The following is a 20,245-nucleotide window of genomic DNA, read 5'->3' as shown; positions in this document are numbered from 1 at the left end:
ATGCATACATATGCATGTGCCTCAATTTACACACACACACACACACACACACACACACACACACAGAACTTGCTCTTTACTTCTGCTTCCAATTTCTTTCAGCCTTGTTCTGGCAACAGTCTTTCACTTGGCAGCTGCAGTTGGTTCCAGTTTTATTTCTTCCCCATGTGGAGGGCCCTGCTGACCCAGGCACCCTTAAAGAGGGCGGCCACTCCTCCGAGGTGGGAACCCAGCCCTGCAGGGCTCCTCCTCTGGGCTCCTGAAGCACCAGCACCAGTCCAGCAGCCTCCTTTTGCAGAGGTCTGAGGCCAGCTCTGGGAGCCTAGCCTCTTCCCTTGCAGCTTTGAACAACCCGGCCTCTTGGCCTTGCCCCTCTTCTCACCACTGTGCTGAGCTGCTTCCCGCAGGTGCCCTTGCCATGGGACCTCTGTGTTCCCAGTCCAGGGCTCCCACACCATCCCAAGACGCACCAATGGAAGAATCTGCCTTCCGTGCAGGATTCTCTGGCTGCCCTGAGAGAACTAAGCACATCAAGGCCAGACATGGACAAGTCTGATCAGTCTTAACGCTGATCCCAGGAGTGTGCAGAGGCCATTGGCCCAGAGAGTCCAGCAGGCTAGCTGAGCATCTTTCCTCTCCTTCCAACCATGCTAGTTCACACTGCCCTGTTCCCACTCCAACCCCAACCTTCTGCAAGTGAGATGAAGACTTGTGGGTCAGATTCCATGAGGCCCACTGTGAGTCCAATTTCATCCTCTCTGTTCCCTGTGGATGTCCTTTTGCTTATGTTGCCACCTCTGGCATATATACAGGTTGGGAAATATCCTGTTGATTTCATTTGGATAGAGAGTGTCATGGTCATTTTTAAAAGGAGGGAAATTTTTTCTCTTTGACGATGAAACCGTGATAACTGGTTTACATGTCATCTGATTTAAAAAATACTGGTGTGAATGGATGCCGTATAGAATCTTCTCCTTCTGGACCATGAAGCTTTTCTTGGGTATATATATTTTTAAGATTCTATTTATTTATTCATGAGAGAGGTAGAGACACAGGCAGAGGGAGAAATAGGCTCCCTGTGAGGACCCTGATGTGGGACTAGATCCCAGGACCCCAGGATTACCACCTGAGTCAAAGGCAGATGCTCAACCACTGAGCCACCCAGGCATCCTGAAGCTTTTCTTAGATATTATTTTACCAGGAACACAGGAGTGAGCAAATGACTGGACAAACCAATGCTTTACAAACAATGTTAATTTTATTGAGTAGGCATGAAAGCTTCTCTCTGTGTCAAGTAATGGAGAAGCCGTGTCACACGGATTACAGAGCTATTTTTACTTGAAATAATCTTTCATAAAAGAAAGAAATGAAATACAGTTCTTCTATAAAAAGTGCAGTAGTCATTAATGGAAGTTTTCCAAAATGAAAGCAAGATTTACTACATATTGCAAAAATTGGTTTAGTGCTTTAATACTTAATAAAGTAACAACCCAACCACCAAAGACAGCTCTTATAATGGGTTCCTTCTCCAAGAATGGACCAGGTGGAAAAGAATATTTTCACTGAATTAGAATGAACACTCCCAGATAGAAAAGGGCTCTGGACAACTTGGGTCAAAATAATGGGATTATGACCTGTTTTTGCCTCAATGTTCTCTTTCATCCACGGTAATCAAGTAAATTGGGGGAAAAAAGCAAATTTCATCCCCAAATGGGTCAAATGAACCAAAAAAAAAAAAAAAAAAAAGTAAGGGACAGAGATAGAGGAACAACATTCATTGATTCTCATTGGCCAAATGCACATTGAAGAGAAAAAAACAGTTACACTTCAACAACCCTCGGTTAAAACAAGACCAATTTAATCAAAGATGATGGTGTACAGGGTTCAAGCTCCACAGTCGAGGCTGTGAGCAGATTCAGGCTCCCTGCACCTCTAATGGCTCCTCTGGTGATGTGACCAAGGGCCCAGGCTTCCCTCCCGTGTTGCATGGTGACTGGCTCTGTCAGAGGTGGAGTTTGCTTTTAAAGTGAGGCTCCAGGCCATGGCTGATCTCCAACCATGATCATGGTTGTTTTACTTGTTTTGGTCATAAATTAGTGGAGACAAGCTGCCCCACTCCTACCTGCCAAGCTATAATTCCAAATCAGGTGTTTGGATTCCATTCCATGCAAGTGGGAAGAAAGTGTAGGAAGAATTGGGCAGACCATAGGGCACCCGCCACAAAGAAAGGTTTGAGTGGATCAAGGGGGGCAGCCCTGGGAAAGCCTGTGTTCTGAGTACTGGCAGGAGTGTGCCCCCCACAGCTTGTTAGGGCAGCAGTGAAAGGGACGCTGTTTATTTGGCAATTTAAGCAAAGAGACACGCTCATGTGACTTGCTTACTGACTGCTGGGCAGGCGCAGAGGGAGTGTTATGAAGGGGACCTCACATCCCCATCATGAGGGACCCTAAAATATGCACCCAGAGAAATGACAGCAAAAACCACAGAAGGGAGTTAAAGAGAAGGACAAAGCCTTTTAGTCAGGCTACAGTAAGACAAAGGTCCTATACGAAGCTTGTAACAGTATTTTGCCAACAACTCTTAGTGGAAAACACATTTGGCCAAAGGACCTAGAAGTAAACACCAAGGTTAGGTAGTTGTGAAAATCATCCTGCAGGGGTGGGCAGTTGAGAGGAGGAACCCTCCTTCCCCTGCTGGCAGGTGAGGTCACCTGACTGCATTTGAGGGCCTCCGGCTCTGGGGGGTGCCAGGGCTAAGGAGGCGTGTGTTGTTTGGCTCTGTGGTGTCAAGGCTTCATCCCTCCAGCACACACCCACCAGTGATGGAGGAGGAGACTCAGAGGGACCTTGTTCTCTGCCCCTGCTGCTTCTAGCTGTCTGTCCAGTTATCCATGCCTGCCCCCTGTTATTCTGCATGCAAGCTCCTCTTCCTCTGTAGGCCTGCTTTTGGTGACATGAGAGTGGGTCCTTTTAGTGGTCAGACTGACTCCCTTCCCTGGGCTGGCAAATCTGTTGCCACCTGAGTTTGTTATAGGAAGGAATGCTTGTCTCCCTGGAGACACTGTGGAGAAACAGTGTCCCAAGGGCTGATTATAAGGACGCCCTAGAATGGTCCAGGCCCACAGCGACAACATGAAGGTCCATCACAGTGTGCCTGACTGTGAAAGGTGCCCTGTGGGGAAACTGCCCCTGCTGCAGCTTATTCTAGAGAGCTTTCTGTTAGCAGTGGAGTCTCCTATCTTCGGGGGGCGGCCATGAAGAAACCTGCTGCAGTCAGGTTGATGTGCTCACTGTCATATCTGGCGTCATTGACTGCAGGCTGGAGAAACAACCATGCTGCTTTATCAGCTATAATTTTCCCCTCTTCAGGACCATAGTGGACTATGCATTTGATAAAGGTTGAAACTGGTATTATTAGGCTTAATAGCTATCAAATAACTGATTTCTTCAACAAATATTTATCCAGTGTCTCATATGTGTCAGGCACTGTTGCAGGCAGCAGGAATACAGCAGTGAGCAAAACATACAAAAATTCCTGCCCACGTGGAGCTTACATTCTATGGGCGTTAGAGGAAGGACATAAAGTGAATGAATGCGTAATTCATGTGTGCAGCACACAAATGCCAATAAACACACAAACAATGCACGGGGAGGTGGCAGAAGGGTGAGATGGGTTGTCTGTTTAATTAAGTCAGGGAAGACTGCTTGAGAGTGACATTGGAGCAAACACTGGCAGGGAAGGAACGGTGAGGCAGGTGGTTTGGGGGAAGAACATTCCAGGTTTAAGGAGGGACAGCATATGCAAAGGCCCTGAGGCAGGCCCATGTTGCTGGGGCAGAGCAGTTAACAAAATGGAGAAGATCAGAAAAGTACTGGAGTGGGAGTGGTCTTTGTAAGGACTTGGCTATTTCATTGAAAGTCATCCTCCACTGTTTGTAGATACTGTCAAACAGCTGGTTTTATTAACTTGTTCTTGTTAAATTAAAGGGTTGCTTTGGTCTTGAGCAGATTTCAACAAATTACTTTGCAGAATGAATAGAAACAGTAGCATCACTAGGAGTGTTTGGTGAGAATGGCTTCTATGCTGTCCCTGGGGTTAGGTATTAAGTCAGCCCACCTGAGTAAAGCATATTCATACTGCAGAGCCTGCACATGCCGGTTATTTTGGAGGGTACATGCAGGCATCTCCCTTTCTCTTCTCTACTGGATGTGGAGTGGGGAAGGCGAAGACGACTGTTTTTGGGGCATGACGCTGACTACATAACCCCTAACAAGCCACTTCCAACACTGCTTGGGGCAGAAGTGCATGTCTTCCAAAGGGTTGCACCCTGGAAGTGCTCCAAGCAGCAGGGCAGGGGGCTCCTTGGGGTGAGTGGGGAGGGGGGGGTCATCATCATGCATGTCCTGCTGGTCTCTCTAGGATCAACTATGCTGGACCCACCCCTGTGACGACAGGCAGCACCATCAGAGACATGCTCTGTGCCAGCAGAACCAGGATTGCAGAGTCGCGATGTGGGGAACGGAGGTAGGGGGTTGGGGTTGGGGAGTGGCTGTGGATGAAAGAATGGCATTGAGCATCCCCTTTCTGCCCTGAAGACCCACACCAAAAAAATGGGCAGTGTGGGTAGAAAATACTTTATGTTCAGGACTGAATGGGGAGGTGGTGCCCAGGGGTCTTCAGAGAGCCACCACTTTTAAGGCTTTTTGGGAGAGGGTAACTCCTCTCTGATGCCAGGAGTGCCAGCCACCTTTGGGTCTTTCCACAGTGTGTCTGCCCTCAGGTGACAGCAGAACCAGACTCTAGCCAGAACAGAGGCCACCTCAGCAACCCATGGTGTGATGCCACAGTGGCTAAAGTCCGACAAGGCAGGGCCAGTGACATGCATTTTCATCTTATTTATTAGAAGCATTGAAAGAAAGAAAAGGAAAACAAAAAACTCTGGGGGAACTTATTTTGGAAAGTCCATACCAGGATGAGGAGAAAAAAAAAATCATGTCATAAGAAAGAAATCCCAAACGTGCAACAGGTGCCTTCAGCTTTTACTCCAGGTCTTGTAAGTAAAACATGAAAGACTCACAAAAATGGAACTTAACACACACATGGGTTTGGCAAAGCCTTTTTTTCCCTCGCACAGATTTCCCACCACTGATAAGTACAGCCCCCTTTTTGTCCTTAACTAATGTGAAATATATTTTGATAGGTTGTTTATTTTTACAAAGAGTGGTTTGTAAAATAAGCTTGTGGATGCTAAGCGAGGGGGTGAGAACCATGTGCACAAGGCGAGGTGGGTTGTGGGGGGGCGTGTAGAGAAACTTTTTATCTTAAGTAGCCAACTTCCTGATGGTAAGATCTAATAAATCATTTTGGAAAATATTAAATTTTTAAAGTAACAGATACAAGCTTTTCAGAACTCCACTTGAGCCACTGGGTGGGAACAGGTAAGAAAAAGTCTACAGTAACTTGGTGAATGTAAAGTCTTCATTTAAGAGGCAAGGTGCAGTACCAAAATCCATGGACAGAAAGAAAAAAAAATTAAGCTTCCAATAAAAAAAGAAAAGGCATTTATATATTCCCACTTTCAGAGGGGATGTGAACAAATAGCAAAAAGTACTTGAACCCAAGAACCCACAGTGTGGAGCCCCTTCCCACCTGCAGTTGCCCTTTCAAGAAGACAATGTGGAGCCCCTTCCCACCTGCAGTTGCCCTTCCAAGAGGACCCTGTGAGAATATAAGGGCAAAATATTGCTCTGTGGCATATTCTGAAAAGAATATAAAAATAATTTCTATGGTACAGTTTAAACTTGTAAAATTTCTATGTGACATAGCATAAAATCTACAAACAGAATACACTTAAAAACACCTTCCTTTGACAATATATTATTAAAAAAAATATATCCAGGTATCACATGTGCGGAAAATGTGAATTACATTACTGAAACAACCTCCTTCTGGAAACGTGCTGTCACTTAGAGACATCTGACCTTCCTGGAAAGGGGTATTTGTACAGACCAGACAAGGTCACTCACAAGCAGGGTCTGCAGTGCACTCTGAGCCCAGGACGTGTGCTCAGGCGGGGCTCTCTCAGCCTTTCTAGAATTGGTACTGGCTTTCTTCCTTTTCTCCAGCACCTATAATCCACTTAACCTTCCCCTGGTCCACAAGCGCCCCCAAGTCACAGAAGGATATTAGAGGACCTCTTGGCCCACATGTAAACAACACAGCAGTTTCTAATAGTTACTGTTCAGCCTGATAAACTAATTTGGTTTGAGAGAACTCTGGCCAGGGACCAGGTCTAAAGGGCTCTTTTGAACAACATGGAACATTCCTGGTATACTGGACTAGTAGGTTTAATATAGCAGTGAGTTCTCTCACTGTTTCAATACTGTGTAGAGGAAGGGATCCAGATTTTTCACAAAAGGAAACAGCTATTTGTAAATAATGTGGACAAGCACCCCAGGCGCCCTGGCATGCCAAGCCACCTTGTGACCACATGAAGTTGGGGGCCTTCCGCACGGCTGGACCATGGTGGCCAGTAGCTGGATCTCAGGCTCTTATTCATGGCACACCTATCAGATGGGGTGAAGGAGGGGACTCTGAAATTCAAGGAGATAGAGTATGTCATCCTTTTTTTTTTTTTAAACAATACCTATGGATTACACTGGCTGGTTTGGAAGTTTTTCTCTGGTATTACAATGAACCATGTTTATTCTCAGCTTGCCCCTGCTCCCCCCGCCCAAACTTTTTTTTTTTTTAAACCTGGCATGAGAAGATAAAATGTTTGCATAGCCAGTTTTGGAGATTTCTGGTTGGCTATTTTAATATTAAAAAATTTAAAAACAAACATAAATTGACTTTATGCCTTCTTGTGCACATGAGTTTGGTTTCTGAACGCAAAATCAAACATTTTCGAGGTTGGCTGTCTCAATCCTCTAAGAGTGAGGGGTGAGAGCTATAGCCAGTGTGTCTACATGTGATGCAATACTTCCTGTCACATCACAGTTTTGGATGGCAACGCAGTTGCTCAGCATAACACAAAGAATCAGTCCAAAAAGCTGCCACAAACCCTCTCGATGAGAGATTTTTAAAAACCTTTTTTTCTGAGTAACAAAAGAAACCCCAGTAATATGAGTGGATTACATGGATGTTAGTAATTACTACACATTGAAAGTATGTTCGGCATGAAAGGTAAAACTTCCAAAAGATTTCTTAAAGATTCTATTTAATAAATAATTTTAAGGAACCACTTATGCAAAACTTGAATAAATTATTGAAAACTCCACGTGCTGTGGAATAATTAAAAACAAAAAGGAATTACTCACAGGAGATACTCAAATTACTATAATTCTTCAAACAAGTGAAAAAAAAATAGCCTCCTTTTTTTTTGTTTTTTAATTTTTTTTCTTTTTTTTTCTTTTTTTGCTGCTCTTTATGTCATAGGGAAAAGCATCCTTTCTGGAGAAGGAGAAGCTGGGTCCAATGAAGATATGGTCTACCTCCTGCATTTTCTGAGGATACACCCACAGCAAAGCTGGGCGCTATCTCCTCTCTTTTAGATTTATTGGAAGCTATTCTAAGGCTCTCGCAGGTTTTAAAGTATTCTTTCGCTAGTGAGGATTTTACCCATCTTATCCGTATTTCTTGGAGACAAGATCTCTCTTTAGTGAGGCAGATTTAACTGCTCAGTGTCCTTGGCCAAGAACGGTATTCTTCAGAGGTAATCTTAGAAGGAAGAGGCTGCATATTGCTGCTCAAAACAGGGTAGCTAAGGACACATTTTTATTTTCCTCGAGAAATGTAGGAGGCACCAAAAAAGGGATCGCTCAGAGATGGGGCTGCCCCTTCAACGTGTTATGGAGCCACGGGCAGGGTGACCCTGCCCTGCAGAAGGGACCCCAATGGGAGTGGCGCCCCTTTACCTGGCTGAACCCAGACAGATGCAGGTGAGGGTGGGGATGGGCTTCCTTCCGGGCTTCCCTCAGCCCCTTCCCTTTGGAAAGAGATGCAGGTCGGATTTGAAAGCAGCCTAGTGTGGGGGCTTACGCAGCGACCAGAGGGTCAGTTCCTCGCCTCTCTCCTGGGGCACCAATGACCACTTCCTAGGGGCCCTCCGGCGACAGTTCACTGCACAAGTGTTTTCAAAGGAGAAACGTGAGCAGGCGGTCAGCTTTGCTTATACCTAGGCATTTCCAGATAGAGTTCGGAACCACGTGTTTTGGACTCAAGTTGTCTTTGGAAAGCTCCTGTCACCGGGGCTGCCCGTCCCGGGAGGGATCACTGCGCCCCGCCCCCCGCGCCCCGCGCCCCGCGAGGTAGGTTGTCCAGTGCCCGTCCCGGGACGCCTGCGGCTGTGATGGCAGTGTGAATGTTGCTCGAGCCGGGGGTGGGGGTGGGGTGCGTGGGAGGAGGTTCTGTTTACGAGACGGCGCTGGGGGTTGCTAGCGGGCCCCCGCGACGGCCGGGACGCGTCAGCGGGCGGCACAGCGCCTCCGGGCCTGCGGGAACTCGGCAGGGGAAGCAGGTGCAAGCCCGCAGCGCAGGAGCCGCAGGAGCCGCAGGAGCCGCAGGAGCCGCAGGAGCCGCCGCCGCCGCCGCCGCCGCCGCCGCAGGCCCCGGGCTGCGAGTTTGCTGCCAGCCCCCGGGTGGTACCGACCGTGGTACCGAGTGTGGCCGCTACATGGGGGTCGGCCGCTGGGTTAGGGGAGCGGGGCGGGGCGGGGCGGGGCGGGGCGGGGGAGAAAAAGAAAAAACAAAAAAGAAACAAGGAAAAAAATGTAAAACACTCCCTTCTAAAAACAAAGGGCTGCAAATTTCTTTATTTCTCTTATTGAGGAACAAAAATACTCTTGCAATGGCTATTGAGTTTCCACAGGGACGAGGCAGATGCTAGCTCGCACACCCACTTCCAACAGTATGACTTGTTTCCTATCCGTCTACTACCTGAGTGGCGTCAGTGTAGGTTCAGGCACCATGAGGGACGTTTGACCAAACACGCACACGGCACTGACCGAGGAGTCGCCGGCCTTCCGGTTGACCAGGGCACGTAAAAAAGACACCGACAGAATGGAAAAGGAATCCTTGATGGTAAAAGCCGGCGCGCGCGCCGCCCTCAGGGCCGGGCCCCGCGCGACTCGCGCCGCCGCCGCAGCTCCTCGCGGTAGCAGTAGGAGCAGTAGTGCTCGGTCTCGGCGCGCCCGTAGAACGCGCAGTTCTCGCGCAGGCAGCGCCGCTGCGCCGGCCCCGGGCCGCCGCGGCCGCTCTCACCGTTCGAGCGCGCGGCCGGGGCGGGGGCGGGGGCGGGGGCGTGGGCGCGGGCGTCGGCGTCGGCGAACTCCAGGCCGTCGCGCGCCGCGCCGAAGCCGTTGCTGTAGGTCTGCGACTTGTGCTCGGCCGCCCCCGCCGCCCCCGCCGCCCCCGCCGCCCCCGGCAGCGCGCCGGGCCCCGCGCGCGCCAGCGACTCCACCGTGTTGACGGTGCGCAGGGCGGCGGCGCGCGCGGGGCTGTAGCTCTGCGACGACAGCGAGCGGTTCTGCTGCGGGTACGTGGCGCACGGCCGCAGCGCGCCCACCGCCGGGGGCCCCGCCTCGTCCCGCGCGCCCGCCGCCTGCACGTGGATGACGCTCTGGCGCGCCGGCGCGGGCGGGCTGCGGCCGGGGAGCGGTCCGCCGGCTCCCGCGCGCCGCGCGCCCCCGCCGGGGCCCGGGGAGGCCGCGCCGCCCGCCGCCGCCCGCGCCGCCCGCGCGCCCGCCGCCGGCCCGGGGCTCGGGCGCTCCTTGAGCTTGAGCACCAGCTGCGTGGGCGGCGCTGCCGGCGGCCCGGGAGACGCGCGCTCGGGGCCCGGCGCGCCCTCGGTCTCCGGTCTGCGCGGCGGCCGCTTGGCCGTGGAGGCGGCGGCGGCGGCGGCGGCGGCGGCGGCGGCGTCGCGGCGCCGCTGCTCCTGCTCGGCGCTGAAGCGCTCCTGCGCGCTGGTCAGGTAGTAGCCGATCATCTCCTCGTGGAACTGGTGCCGGTGGCTGGTGAGCAGCAGCCCGGCGAAGATGAACTTGCGCTCGCCCTGCATGGCGGCGCGCAGGATGTTGAGGCTCAGCTTCACGTCCGTGCTGTACTTCCAGGCGTCGCCCCGCGGCCCGCCGCCCTTGTCGGCCGCCGACGCCCAGGCTGCCTTGTCCGTGGGCGACGGCGTGGTCTTCTCCGACGGCGACGTGCTCGCCGACGCCCCCGACTCCTCCTTGCTCCCCTTGCGCGCCTTGGACTTCTTCTCCTTGCCGCGCTCCGGCGCGTCGCCGTTCTTGCCGTTGGCCGAGTTAGCGCGGCCCATCTTGCCGTGCACCAGGCCGCCCATGTTTTTCTTTAGCTTGATGCCCAGCGTCTTGCTGAAGCTGCCCAGCTTGTTGGCCACGGAGTCCGCGCGGGTCTTGTCCTTCTCCTTGCGCTGCTTCTCCTTGTCCTTGTCCTTGCCGTTCTTGCCATTATTGCTGTTGGAGTTGCTGCACACCGAGTCCCGGTCCGAGTCCAGGGAGTCGGCCAGAGACTGCACGTCCTCCCCCACGGAGGCCGTTGGGGATTCCGGCTGAGCCAGAGGGGCCTGTGGGGAGGGGGAGAAGGAGACGGGGGGAGGGAACGTGGTCAGAGGTCCCATGTCCCCACGTGGGGCCTGGCTGACAAAGGCAGACCACCCCAGCACCCAGGCTGCTCCCAGTGAGGCTCCTCACTGCCCCAGTCCAGGGAGCCTTGGTGGTTAGCTCGGGTTCCTGGTATCCTGGAGCCCCGAGGTGGGGCTCTCGGGCACGGTGCAGATATCCGCCCGGCCCTGAGCCCCGGAGCCTCCGGACGTTTTAGAATTACCGTGCCCAGGCTCTGCCCCTTTCAGCCCTGGCTAGGCAGGCCTGCGACTTGACACTGGTCCAGCCTGGCCTTCCTTGATAGAGCGAGGCGCCTTCTGGTAAGCGTGACACTATGCCTGCATCTTTGGGTGTCTCTCCTACAAAGGTGTCTCACCTATTCATTCCAGGCAGGGGGTTGACATCTTGCCCTCACGCGGGGACAAATATGCCCTTAGTTTCAGGGATGACCGTTTAGTATAGGGGTTCCTATCTCAGGCTGGCAGTGTGGAGTGTTAAACTGAGGATCCTGAACCGGGACTTGGGCTTAGTAGGAAAGATGTTACCATTCCCAGAAAGGTCTCTGGAGGGCCTGAGGAGGGAGCCTCTCTGTGAACACCTTGGACGAGGCCCACTGTCCGCCAGTAAGGAGAGTGAGGCCAGTGTGGGCACCTGGTCAGGACCATGGGGTAGGCGGAGAGCCTGAGAAAGGAGATGGGTGGAACCTACTGCTGCCCTGTGGAGGTTCCTTCTTGAGGGAAGAGAGAGAATTCAGACAGCTTCATTGGAGATCAGGGACCTCTTGCTAGAAGCTGAGTGGCAAGAACTGGTGCTCACCCCTAGATAGGCTTTTATTGACCTCTAGGGGAAGAGCCTGGGAGAAAGCCCCATTGTTCTGTCCTTTTATTTTTGTTTCCTCCCTTGCCAAGCAGATCCAGGAGAGGGGTCCCGGAGACCTCCCGCAGCCAAGTCCCCAGAAGCAAGCAGGAACCATCCTCACCACCTCCCAGTCTGAAATGCCTTCCTTCCTCCTCTCACCCTGCCCTGAGTCTGGAAGAAAATAGAGGTCTCAAAATGGTTTTTGTTAGTGACACAGAAAGGGGTTAGGCCCAGGAAAGGGGGGGTGTGCTTGGTGCTGGGAGTGCTCATCCGTGGGAGCCCAGTGAGTAAGGAGCCCTGGCTCAAATGCCCTCTGGCTGGAAGGGTCATTGCCAGGCCTTGATTCTGACATGGGGGCCACCCTGGCTTGGCACTGTTCATTGCGGTGCAGAGCTGTGTCCCAGCCCCAGAGCCTCCTGATTGTAGATCTAAAGCTGCTGACTTCACACCATATGTGTGTACCAGGAAGGAACACCCCCAACAACACTGGCATCGTCCAGGCAGTTGACAGGTCACTGTGGAGGTGAAGGGGTAGGACTCTGGAGCCCAGGCTGCCACCAACTGTCCCTTGTGCCCTGCCCTCAGTAAAATGGGATATCAGTACCTGCCTCCGGGAGCTCTATGAAGATTAAATATAGGTAAAGGCTGATGTATGAAAACATCCTAAGCAGTGCCTGGCAGAGCCTGGCTACTACTCACTGTGTCAGTACCACCCTACTGCTTCCTCCTATCACTCCTTTAATACTGCTTATGAGCCCTGCCTCAGGGCCAAGTATAATGATGTCTAGGAGGGCCTTTTTTTAAAAAAACAAAACACAAACAAAACAACACAAATCCCTCATCAGATACTTAAAGTGAATCCTTAGCATCTGGAAGCAGGGACAGAACAGACTCTTCCTGGTGGAGGGGCCACGTGGTGGCGGGCAGCTCCTCTTCTCACTGCCCTCCCAGAGGAGGGAGGAGGAGGAGAGAGGGAGGGGGCGCTGAGGAATTGCGTTCCCGGTTCCCTGACTCTTCCAAGGACCCACACACAGTTTATAATTAATTCCGCTTGGCTGCAGCACATCGTGTTCCGATCTCGGCAGAGATAGTTTTGTGTTGTGACTTGCCTACGGTTTGTTTTCTGAGTGGGTGTGTTTATTCCTCTCCTTCTGGAGAAAATAGTGGGACCAAACCCCTCTCCCCCCGAAACCCCCACCCCCACAACCATCCCCACATGGAGTGCATGCCTACGTGCAGGCTCTCAGGCACGCGCGCACACATGCCCCAGGTAAACCCGAGCCACTTGTCGCCCTGGCCAGGCCGGGCGGATTGGGGTGGGGGCGGGGGCGGGGGGGGTCCCGGGGTGGGGGGGTCCCGGTGGGGGAGCCCAGCCCTGGGCCAGCGTTTGGCAGATGCGCCCCCCGGCGCGCCAGCGGCGAGTGAGCGGTCGGGGCCCCACCCGCCGGTCGGGGCCAGGCGCACGCCGGGCTCACCCGGGTCTCGGAGGGGATCCGGATCCACGTCACATTCATGTAGCTGTGCAGAAGGTTCAGCTTGGCTTCAAGAGACAGTATCAGGCTGGTGGGAGGAGAAGACTGCGTGAGAGGCGCCCCGCGGGCCCGCGCTCGCCCGCCCGCGCCCCGCCCGCAGGCTCGCCGGCTGTCCCCGGGGGAGGGGCAGGGGCAGGGGCAGGGGCAGGGGCAGGGACCGGGAGGGGCTCACTGGGCCAGCCGGGCGTTATCGTTGTCGTCTTTGCCCCATTCCCAGTCCTTCCCGGGGTCCACCGCAAAGTGCAGGGGCAGCAGCTTGTGCTCCGAGTCCGTCAGGGGGATCACGGCTGCAACAGAAGAGAGAGGCGCGCTGCCAGGCGGCCCCCGGGCGGGCGGAGGGCGCGGCCCGCAGCAGCCCCCAGGGAGGCCCGGAGCGGGGGTTCCAAGCCCGGGTGGCTCCTTGATTAAGGAAACCGAGTGGGGACGAACCCAGACCCTCTGTGCCAGCAGGAGCGTTAAGACCACAGGTGTCAAAACCGCTGCTGATAGTTTAAAATTCGTCCTATTTCTTGTGGACTTTGAAGAGCAGCTGGACTCCTCATGTGGACTCTGCTAACGATCTGGGTGTGTGAGAAGACGGGTGCCGCGGGTGGGCAGCGGGCAAACCCCGAAAACCAAATACCTATTGCCGCTTCCCTTCTTTCTGAGGAAGGACCCAGGCCGGGCTCCTGGGCACCTCACAGCGCACACATCAGGCAGGTGAGGGCTGCCCGCCAATCTGCTCATTTGTGAATTCGTTCAGATAATTCTTTAGCGCTTCGAGGCGGCCGGGGAGTGCGGGGGGTTAGCTCCGGGGGCTCCCGGGTAACCACCACCACCACCACCGCAGTCTCCTAACGCCAGGGCGTGATAAGCGGCCTGAAAAGTAAAGAGCGGGCTGCGGGGAGCCAGGGCCCGCCTCCCAAGGCGCGCCGGGAGGGCTTCCGAGGAGGCACCCGTGGGCGGAGACCGCGAGGCGAGGCTGGCCCCCACCCAGGGATTCATTCATCACACTCCCTCCCACCGGGGGGGAGGGAGTCTTGGCCCATTTCAGAAAGGCCTGGGCGGAGTAGGGCGTCCACAGGGTTTTTCTGCATCTGCTGGAAGCTTCTGAGCTCTTGTGGGACCCAGTGTTCAGCGAGAGCAAGGGAAGAGCTTGCTGCTCCTCTGGGTTTGCCCTACCTCCGCCTCCTCACTGCTCCACCTCTCCTCCCCCCACGCCCCACCCTCCGGTGGCCGTGAGCCTGGTGTCATTTACCATGATTCATGGTAAGGCTGTCACGGCAAGAACAAAAAGGCCAATAAGTAAATAAAAATCTACGACTGAATACCACGAATAGTTGACTTAATAAAAAACTGCAAACACTGACTCACTGCTGCCCTCCAGTGTTGCTAAAGAGAAAATGTGAGCACAAATAATTCTCCACTCCCATATAAAGGAAACACTGCGTTGCTGGAGGGTTTTCTGTTTTAAGTCTCTGGGGACTGGCAGTACTGTGCTCCAGTTTGCTCCAGTTTGGTTGGTCAAGGGCGGCTTGGTCGGCCCCAGCTCAGGCCCTGGGTTCTGCCCTGACATGGCCATGACAGGCTGCCCCTCCCAGGGCAGAGCTGCAGGGCAGTCACACTGAGAGGCCTGCAGGGCTGGTTCAGGACCTGTCTCCCTTGAGCGGTGCCCAGGAGCCTGTCCCACAGTTCCACGACTCAACACAAAGGTGAGAGAGAGTTGGCTTGGCTTCCTATCCACTGGGAAGAGGTGGGGATGGCAGCAGATCCCTCTGTAGATACTTGCTAGGGCAGCACAGCTCCCTGGAGTGCTTGATAAAGGCCCTGATTCCAGGACTGCATGCTCATGGCCAAACCAGAGTGTCCAGGAAAAGGAGCCAAGGACTATATTATAATTAAGCATCCTCCGTGGTTTTTTAAAATCATGCAAATTTGGAAAATATTGTCCTAGAGCAATAATCTGTTTGAAGTAGTTACTGCAGGTACAACTTGGGCAATTTGGGTCCAGCATCCACTCCCTTCCCAGGGAAGGGGTGCTACTGGGGGGCGTCTGCCCAGCCACGACTACATTTCCCAGCCCCCAGCACTTAAGAGGGAACAGGTGCCTAGTTGCACCCATGGCATGAGAGCAGAAGCACTGTGGGAAGTGCTGGGCAATGTGGTCAGCCATGGGTGTCCTTCTCCCCACACCCCTCCCCATCCTCCTGTATGCTGAAAATGGTGGTGCTGTAAGATGGCTCGGGTGAGCTCCTGACTCCCCCACTTGGAGATCTGCTCGCCAATCAGGAACACCTGTTTTAGATTTTTTTTTTTTTTTTGGCATCACACTTCTCTCACTATGATTTTGGTTTATTTGTTTCAGATAAACCAACTAAAGTAGTACAGATCCACATGCCCCTCAGCCTCAACACCCTACCACTGGGCTCCTGGAAATTTTTATCCTCAATGGCCAGACCAGAACTGATTCCCTGGGCTGCCCCCTGTTGAGCATAAGGCTGAACTCACCTGAAGATGCTAGAGCCTGATGACCTTTATAGCTGCACAGGCCAGGATGGCCTTGAAAACAAGCCCTCCCTGCAAGCATTAGCTGGTTTGGATGCCTCTGCCTCCCACTTTACATATTGACTTTTCCCAACTGGAAACCTGGCCTCACCCTGCCAAATATGTAGTGATGTGGTGACTTGCCCTCTGGTGGCAATATCAGGAACAGCAAATGCTTTTCAAAATAAGCCAGCAAATTCTTTTTTTAGGATCTCCTATCTTTTAACCTAGAAACACAGACACATTCTCAAAACCAGCCTGGATGTATTTTCAGTACTTATTTTCCAAAAATTAATGGACACTTCTGGTTTCTGTTTCGGGGAGAGCATGGTGCTATCATTACAACAACAAGCTAGACAAACTGCAGATTCACAACTTTCCTTTGACCCATTAGAGAACAGAGGTCACAGGGCAAACAGCTAAGTCCAAATCTAAGGACAGATGGGCACGTACAAGGAGAAATGGACATGATTTTCATTGAGGCAAACTTAGCTGGACTGCTATAAAAAGAATTCAGCTAAAATTGTTAATAAATTGGTAAAGGAAGAACGTAGTTTAGTGAAAGAATATTTAGAACCCTGGGGGCTACAGATATAAGGGAAATTCAAATGTACTTATAGACCTCTTCCCATGGGATCCAACCTGGTGCTCACAAAAAGATTGGCAAGAATTCTGAGAAAGTATCCTTCATAGATCTTTCTCCCCATCTATCCTAAAGAACAAAAGCTTAAGTTGCAAGAGCAGGGCAACAAACACTGTTGACCTTAGGGCATTGGGATCTTTCCCCAGTAAAGCTTGGGGTGGGAGGAGGAAATAAAAACAAAATCCCCCTTTTTTTTTTCCCTGGGGAAGGGGCAGGAACTTGTGCTGAGCCCATAATACAGCTGGAGGAGGTCACTTCTTTTCCAAGATCTGGAGACACAATACCTGCCTAAAACAGAAGCTTAATTAGAATAACAAAAACATCACCCTTCAGGCTCCCATTGCCACACCCAGGCTAACAAGCTGCAAGTAATAGCAGTTTAGTACTAGAAGAGGGACAGGAGTTTGAAGAGAGGGTGCAGCAGACAGTGAGAAAAACTTTCTGGCAAAACACAAGATATCACCAGTGAAATCTGAAGGCCGAGTGCACTATGGGTAACCAAAGCAGCAATGAAACCAAAACCTGCTTCAAGTCTTGACTAGACTGGTCCAAACCCCATGCTAAAGACCTAGGAAAAGGTAAGGCATGCTTAGTTCTGGCTTTCAACAGAAAACTGCTAGCATAAGAAAAGATAAGAGAAAAAAAAACCCAAACAAACCAACATGTTGGTAAGAGATAAAGCATTTGAAGAACAAGACTCAGATATGACATGGATGTTGAAACTCTCAGACATGGAATTTAGAATAATTGATTAAGAAGTTGAATACTCTAATAGAAAAGGTAGATACCATGCAGGACTTGATGATCAATTTCTCTCCAGTAGAGAGAGGAAATTTATAAGAAAGAATCAAGTGGAAATGCTAGAAATGAAAAAAAACACAATAAGAGAGATGAAGAATGACTTTGAGCGGCTGATCAGTACACTTTACACAGCTGAGAAGAGAATCTGTGAACATCACGATGAGTCAACAGAAATTATCTAAATTGAAACACACAGAGAAAAAGAGTTGGTGGAGGTCTACAGAACAGAACACACAAGAGCTGTGGGGTAATACTAGACAGCCTAAGATCTGTGTAAGTGGAATCCCTGAAGGAAAAAAGAGCACAAGACAAAGGATATTTAAAGAAATAATGGCAGACAAGCCTTACACTGTGAATGACAAATTCCAGCATAGATCTAAGAAGTTAGGAAAAAAAACCAAGCAGGAAAACAATATGCCACTACCACCACCACCAAAAATATCCCCATACTTAGCATATTTAAACATATGAAAAACCAAAGACAAAATCTTAAAGGCAACAAGAGGGAAAAGACACCTTGCATACAGAGAAACAAAGATAAGAAATTTAGCAGACTTTTCATGACAAAAGAGGTAAGCCAGAAGACAATGGAGTGACATCTTTAAAGTGCTGAAATAAAAAAAACTGCTAATTCTATATCCAGAAAGAAATCTCTGAAAGATGGAGACATTCTTTCTCAAACAAAAATGAAAAAAATTAATTGCCTACAGAACTGTACTAGGAAAAAATATGTATATGTGTATGTATGTATACTGCACTAGACAATATTAAAGGAAATTGGAAATGTTTACAGGGAAGTAATATGCTGCCAGTAGAAACTTGGATTTATATAACAAAATGAAAAGCAATAGAAATGTAATAAATGAATATGGAAATAAAACTCATTTTTCTTCCTTTTAATAGTTCCAAGAGACTAAGTAAGGTAAAGAGAGCAGCAGCGTATTATGTATTTATAGCATATGTAAAAGTAAAATGCTTGACAGTAATGGTACAAAGGATGGGAGGAAGTGGTTGCAAATAAACTCATAAGATCCTTATACAACATGTGAAGTAGAATATTTCTTGAATAGAATATTTAATATAATAGAATCTAATTAATTAAAGATGTTTACTGTAAACTCTAGGGAAATCCCTAATAATGAAAAATGGAGGCATAATAAATCAATAATGGAGACAAAATGGAGCCATTAAGCAACTCATTTAACCCAAAATTCACTTATCCAACCATATGATTAATACCATTAGATGTAAATGGTCAAAAAATACCAATTAAAAAGCAAAATTGTCAGAATGGATGGGAAAAGCAATACTCCATTCTAGTGACTACAAGAAACTCATTTTAAATATAAAGACACAGATAGTTTAAATGATATTCACTAGTCATAAAAAAGCTAGAGTGACTATGTTAATGTCTGATGAGGTAGACTCCAGAACCAGGATTGTTACCAAAGATGTAGAGGTACATTACATAATGATATAGTCTCAACTCTCCAAGAAAACATCACAGTCCTACAGGTGTGCATGCTCTTAATGACAGAACTTCAGAGTACTAAAAGCAAATACTAACAAAAATGAAAGGAGAAACTGACAAATCTATTATGGTTGGAGACTTCATCATTTTTCCCTTAGTAATTGATATCACAAGTAGACAGAATATCAGCAAGGATGCAGAAGACCTGAACACCATCAGAGAACTTGAATGAATTGACATTTATAGATTGCAACAAGAGCAGGATGCATTATTTTCAAAAGTATATGAAATATTCACCAAGATAGAATATATTCTTAGCCCACCTTAGCAAATTTGAAAGAATAGAAATCATGGAAAGTTTGTTCGGAGACGACTACTAAATAAAACTATAAACATGTAACAGAAGATATTTGGAGAGACTCTCCAACTATTTGGAACTTAAACAACGTGCTTCTAAATAATCCATGGGCCAAAGAGGAAGTCTCAAGGGAAATTAAAAAAAAATAGTTTGAACACAACGAAATGGAAATACAATTTATCAAAATTTTTGTGATGTAACTAATCAGTACTTAGGGGGAAATTTATGGCAGCAAAATACTTATATTAGATAAGAAGCAATGTTCTAAATTTATAATATAAATTTCTGCTTTACAAAGCTAAAAACATAGCAAATTAAACTCAAAGTTGTGCAGGAGGGAAATAAAGATCAGAGCAGAAATCAATGAAACTAAAAAGAGGTATAGTAGACAAATCAGTGGAGTCAAAAGCTGTTTCTTGGAAAAGATGCATAAAGAACAATAGATTATCCAAATTCATATTTTAAGAAGTTAGGATAGATGGTAGGTAAATGGCTTTTAAATAATCTTAGGCTGTTGATATTCTTGTTAGCCAATACACATTTACCATATCTTAAGACCACATTTTAGAATGTTGGACTTTTCATTGTTAGATGATTGTAGATTTATTTATTATGTATTTATTTATTTTTGATGATTGTAGATTTATTTTTTATTTATTTTTTATTTTTATAAATTTATTTTTTATTGGTGTTCAATTTGCCAACATATAGAATAACACCCAGTGCTCATCCCGTCAAATGCCCACCTCAGTGCCCGTCACCCAGTCACCCCCACCCCCCACCCACCTCCCCTTCCACCACCCCTAGTTCATTTCCCAGAGTTAGGAGTCTTCATGTTCTGTCTCCCTTTCTGATATTTCCCACTCATTTTTTCTCCTTTCCCCTTTATTCCCTTTCACTATTTTTCATATCCCCCAAATGAATGAGACCATATAATGTTTGTCCTTCTCCGATTGACTTATTTCACTCAGCATAATACCCTCCAGTTCCATCCACATCGAAGCAAATGGTGGGTATTTGTCGTTTCTAATGGCTGAGTAATATTCCATTGTATACATAAACCACATCTTCTTTATCCATTCAGATGATTGTAGATTTAAATGCAGTTGTAAGATATAATTCAGAGAGATCCTGTGTATCCCTCTCCCAGGTGCCTTCAATGCTAACATCTCGCATAACTGGAGTAAAATATCACAGCCAGGATATAGACTTGGTACACTCCATTGAATGTATTCAGATTGCATAAATTTTCCATGCATTTATCTGTGTGTGTGTATGTGTATTTGGTTCCATGGAATTTTATCATATGTGTAGATTTGTATAATCCTCTCAAGGTCTAGAATGGTTGCATCACTACAAGAGCCCCTTGTGCTCCTCTTTTATAAACATACCCACTTCCTTTGAGCACTTCATTCCTGTCCCTAATCCCTGTCCACCACT

At 49.3% G+C, this 20,245-nt stretch overlaps 1 protein-coding gene and 1 long non-coding RNA gene across 8 annotated transcripts in view; one reads left to right on the top strand and one right to left on the bottom strand.

The window, feature by feature from the left end:
- Positions 1 to 1,236: 1,236 nt before the first annotated feature.
- Positions 1,237 to 20,245, bottom strand: part of OTUD7A (OTU deubiquitinase 7A) — a 392,748-nt gene continuing 373,739 nt past the window's right edge. For all 7 annotated transcript variants that reach the window (XM_072795875.1, XM_072795845.1, XM_072795885.1 and 4 more), the window contains 3 exons: positions 13,182 to 13,296; positions 12,953 to 13,037; positions 1,237 to 10,582 (listed from right to left, as the gene is read on the bottom strand). In XM_072795875.1, the coding sequence (XP_072651976.1) occupies positions 9,107 to 10,582; positions 12,953 to 13,037; positions 13,182 to 13,296 (1,676 nt within the window). In that variant the 3' untranslated portion in view covers positions 1,237 to 9,106. The remainder of the gene's footprint in view (positions 10,583 to 12,952; positions 13,038 to 13,181; positions 13,297 to 20,245) is intronic.
- Positions 13,164 to 17,856, top strand: LOC140615864 (uncharacterized). Its single transcript, XR_012016378.1, has 2 exons — positions 13,164 to 14,700; positions 15,354 to 17,856. It is a non-coding gene; the product is annotated as an uncharacterized lncRNA (long non-coding RNA).

Source organism: Canis lupus, chromosome 2 (genome assembly GCF_048164855.1).
Source record: "Canis lupus baileyi chromosome 2, mCanLup2.hap1, whole genome shotgun sequence".
Classification (NCBI taxonomy): domain Eukaryota; kingdom Metazoa; phylum Chordata; class Mammalia; order Carnivora; family Canidae; genus Canis; species Canis lupus.
Note: the sequence above shows the minus strand (reverse complement) of the source record. Positions and strands in the feature narration are given on the sequence as shown.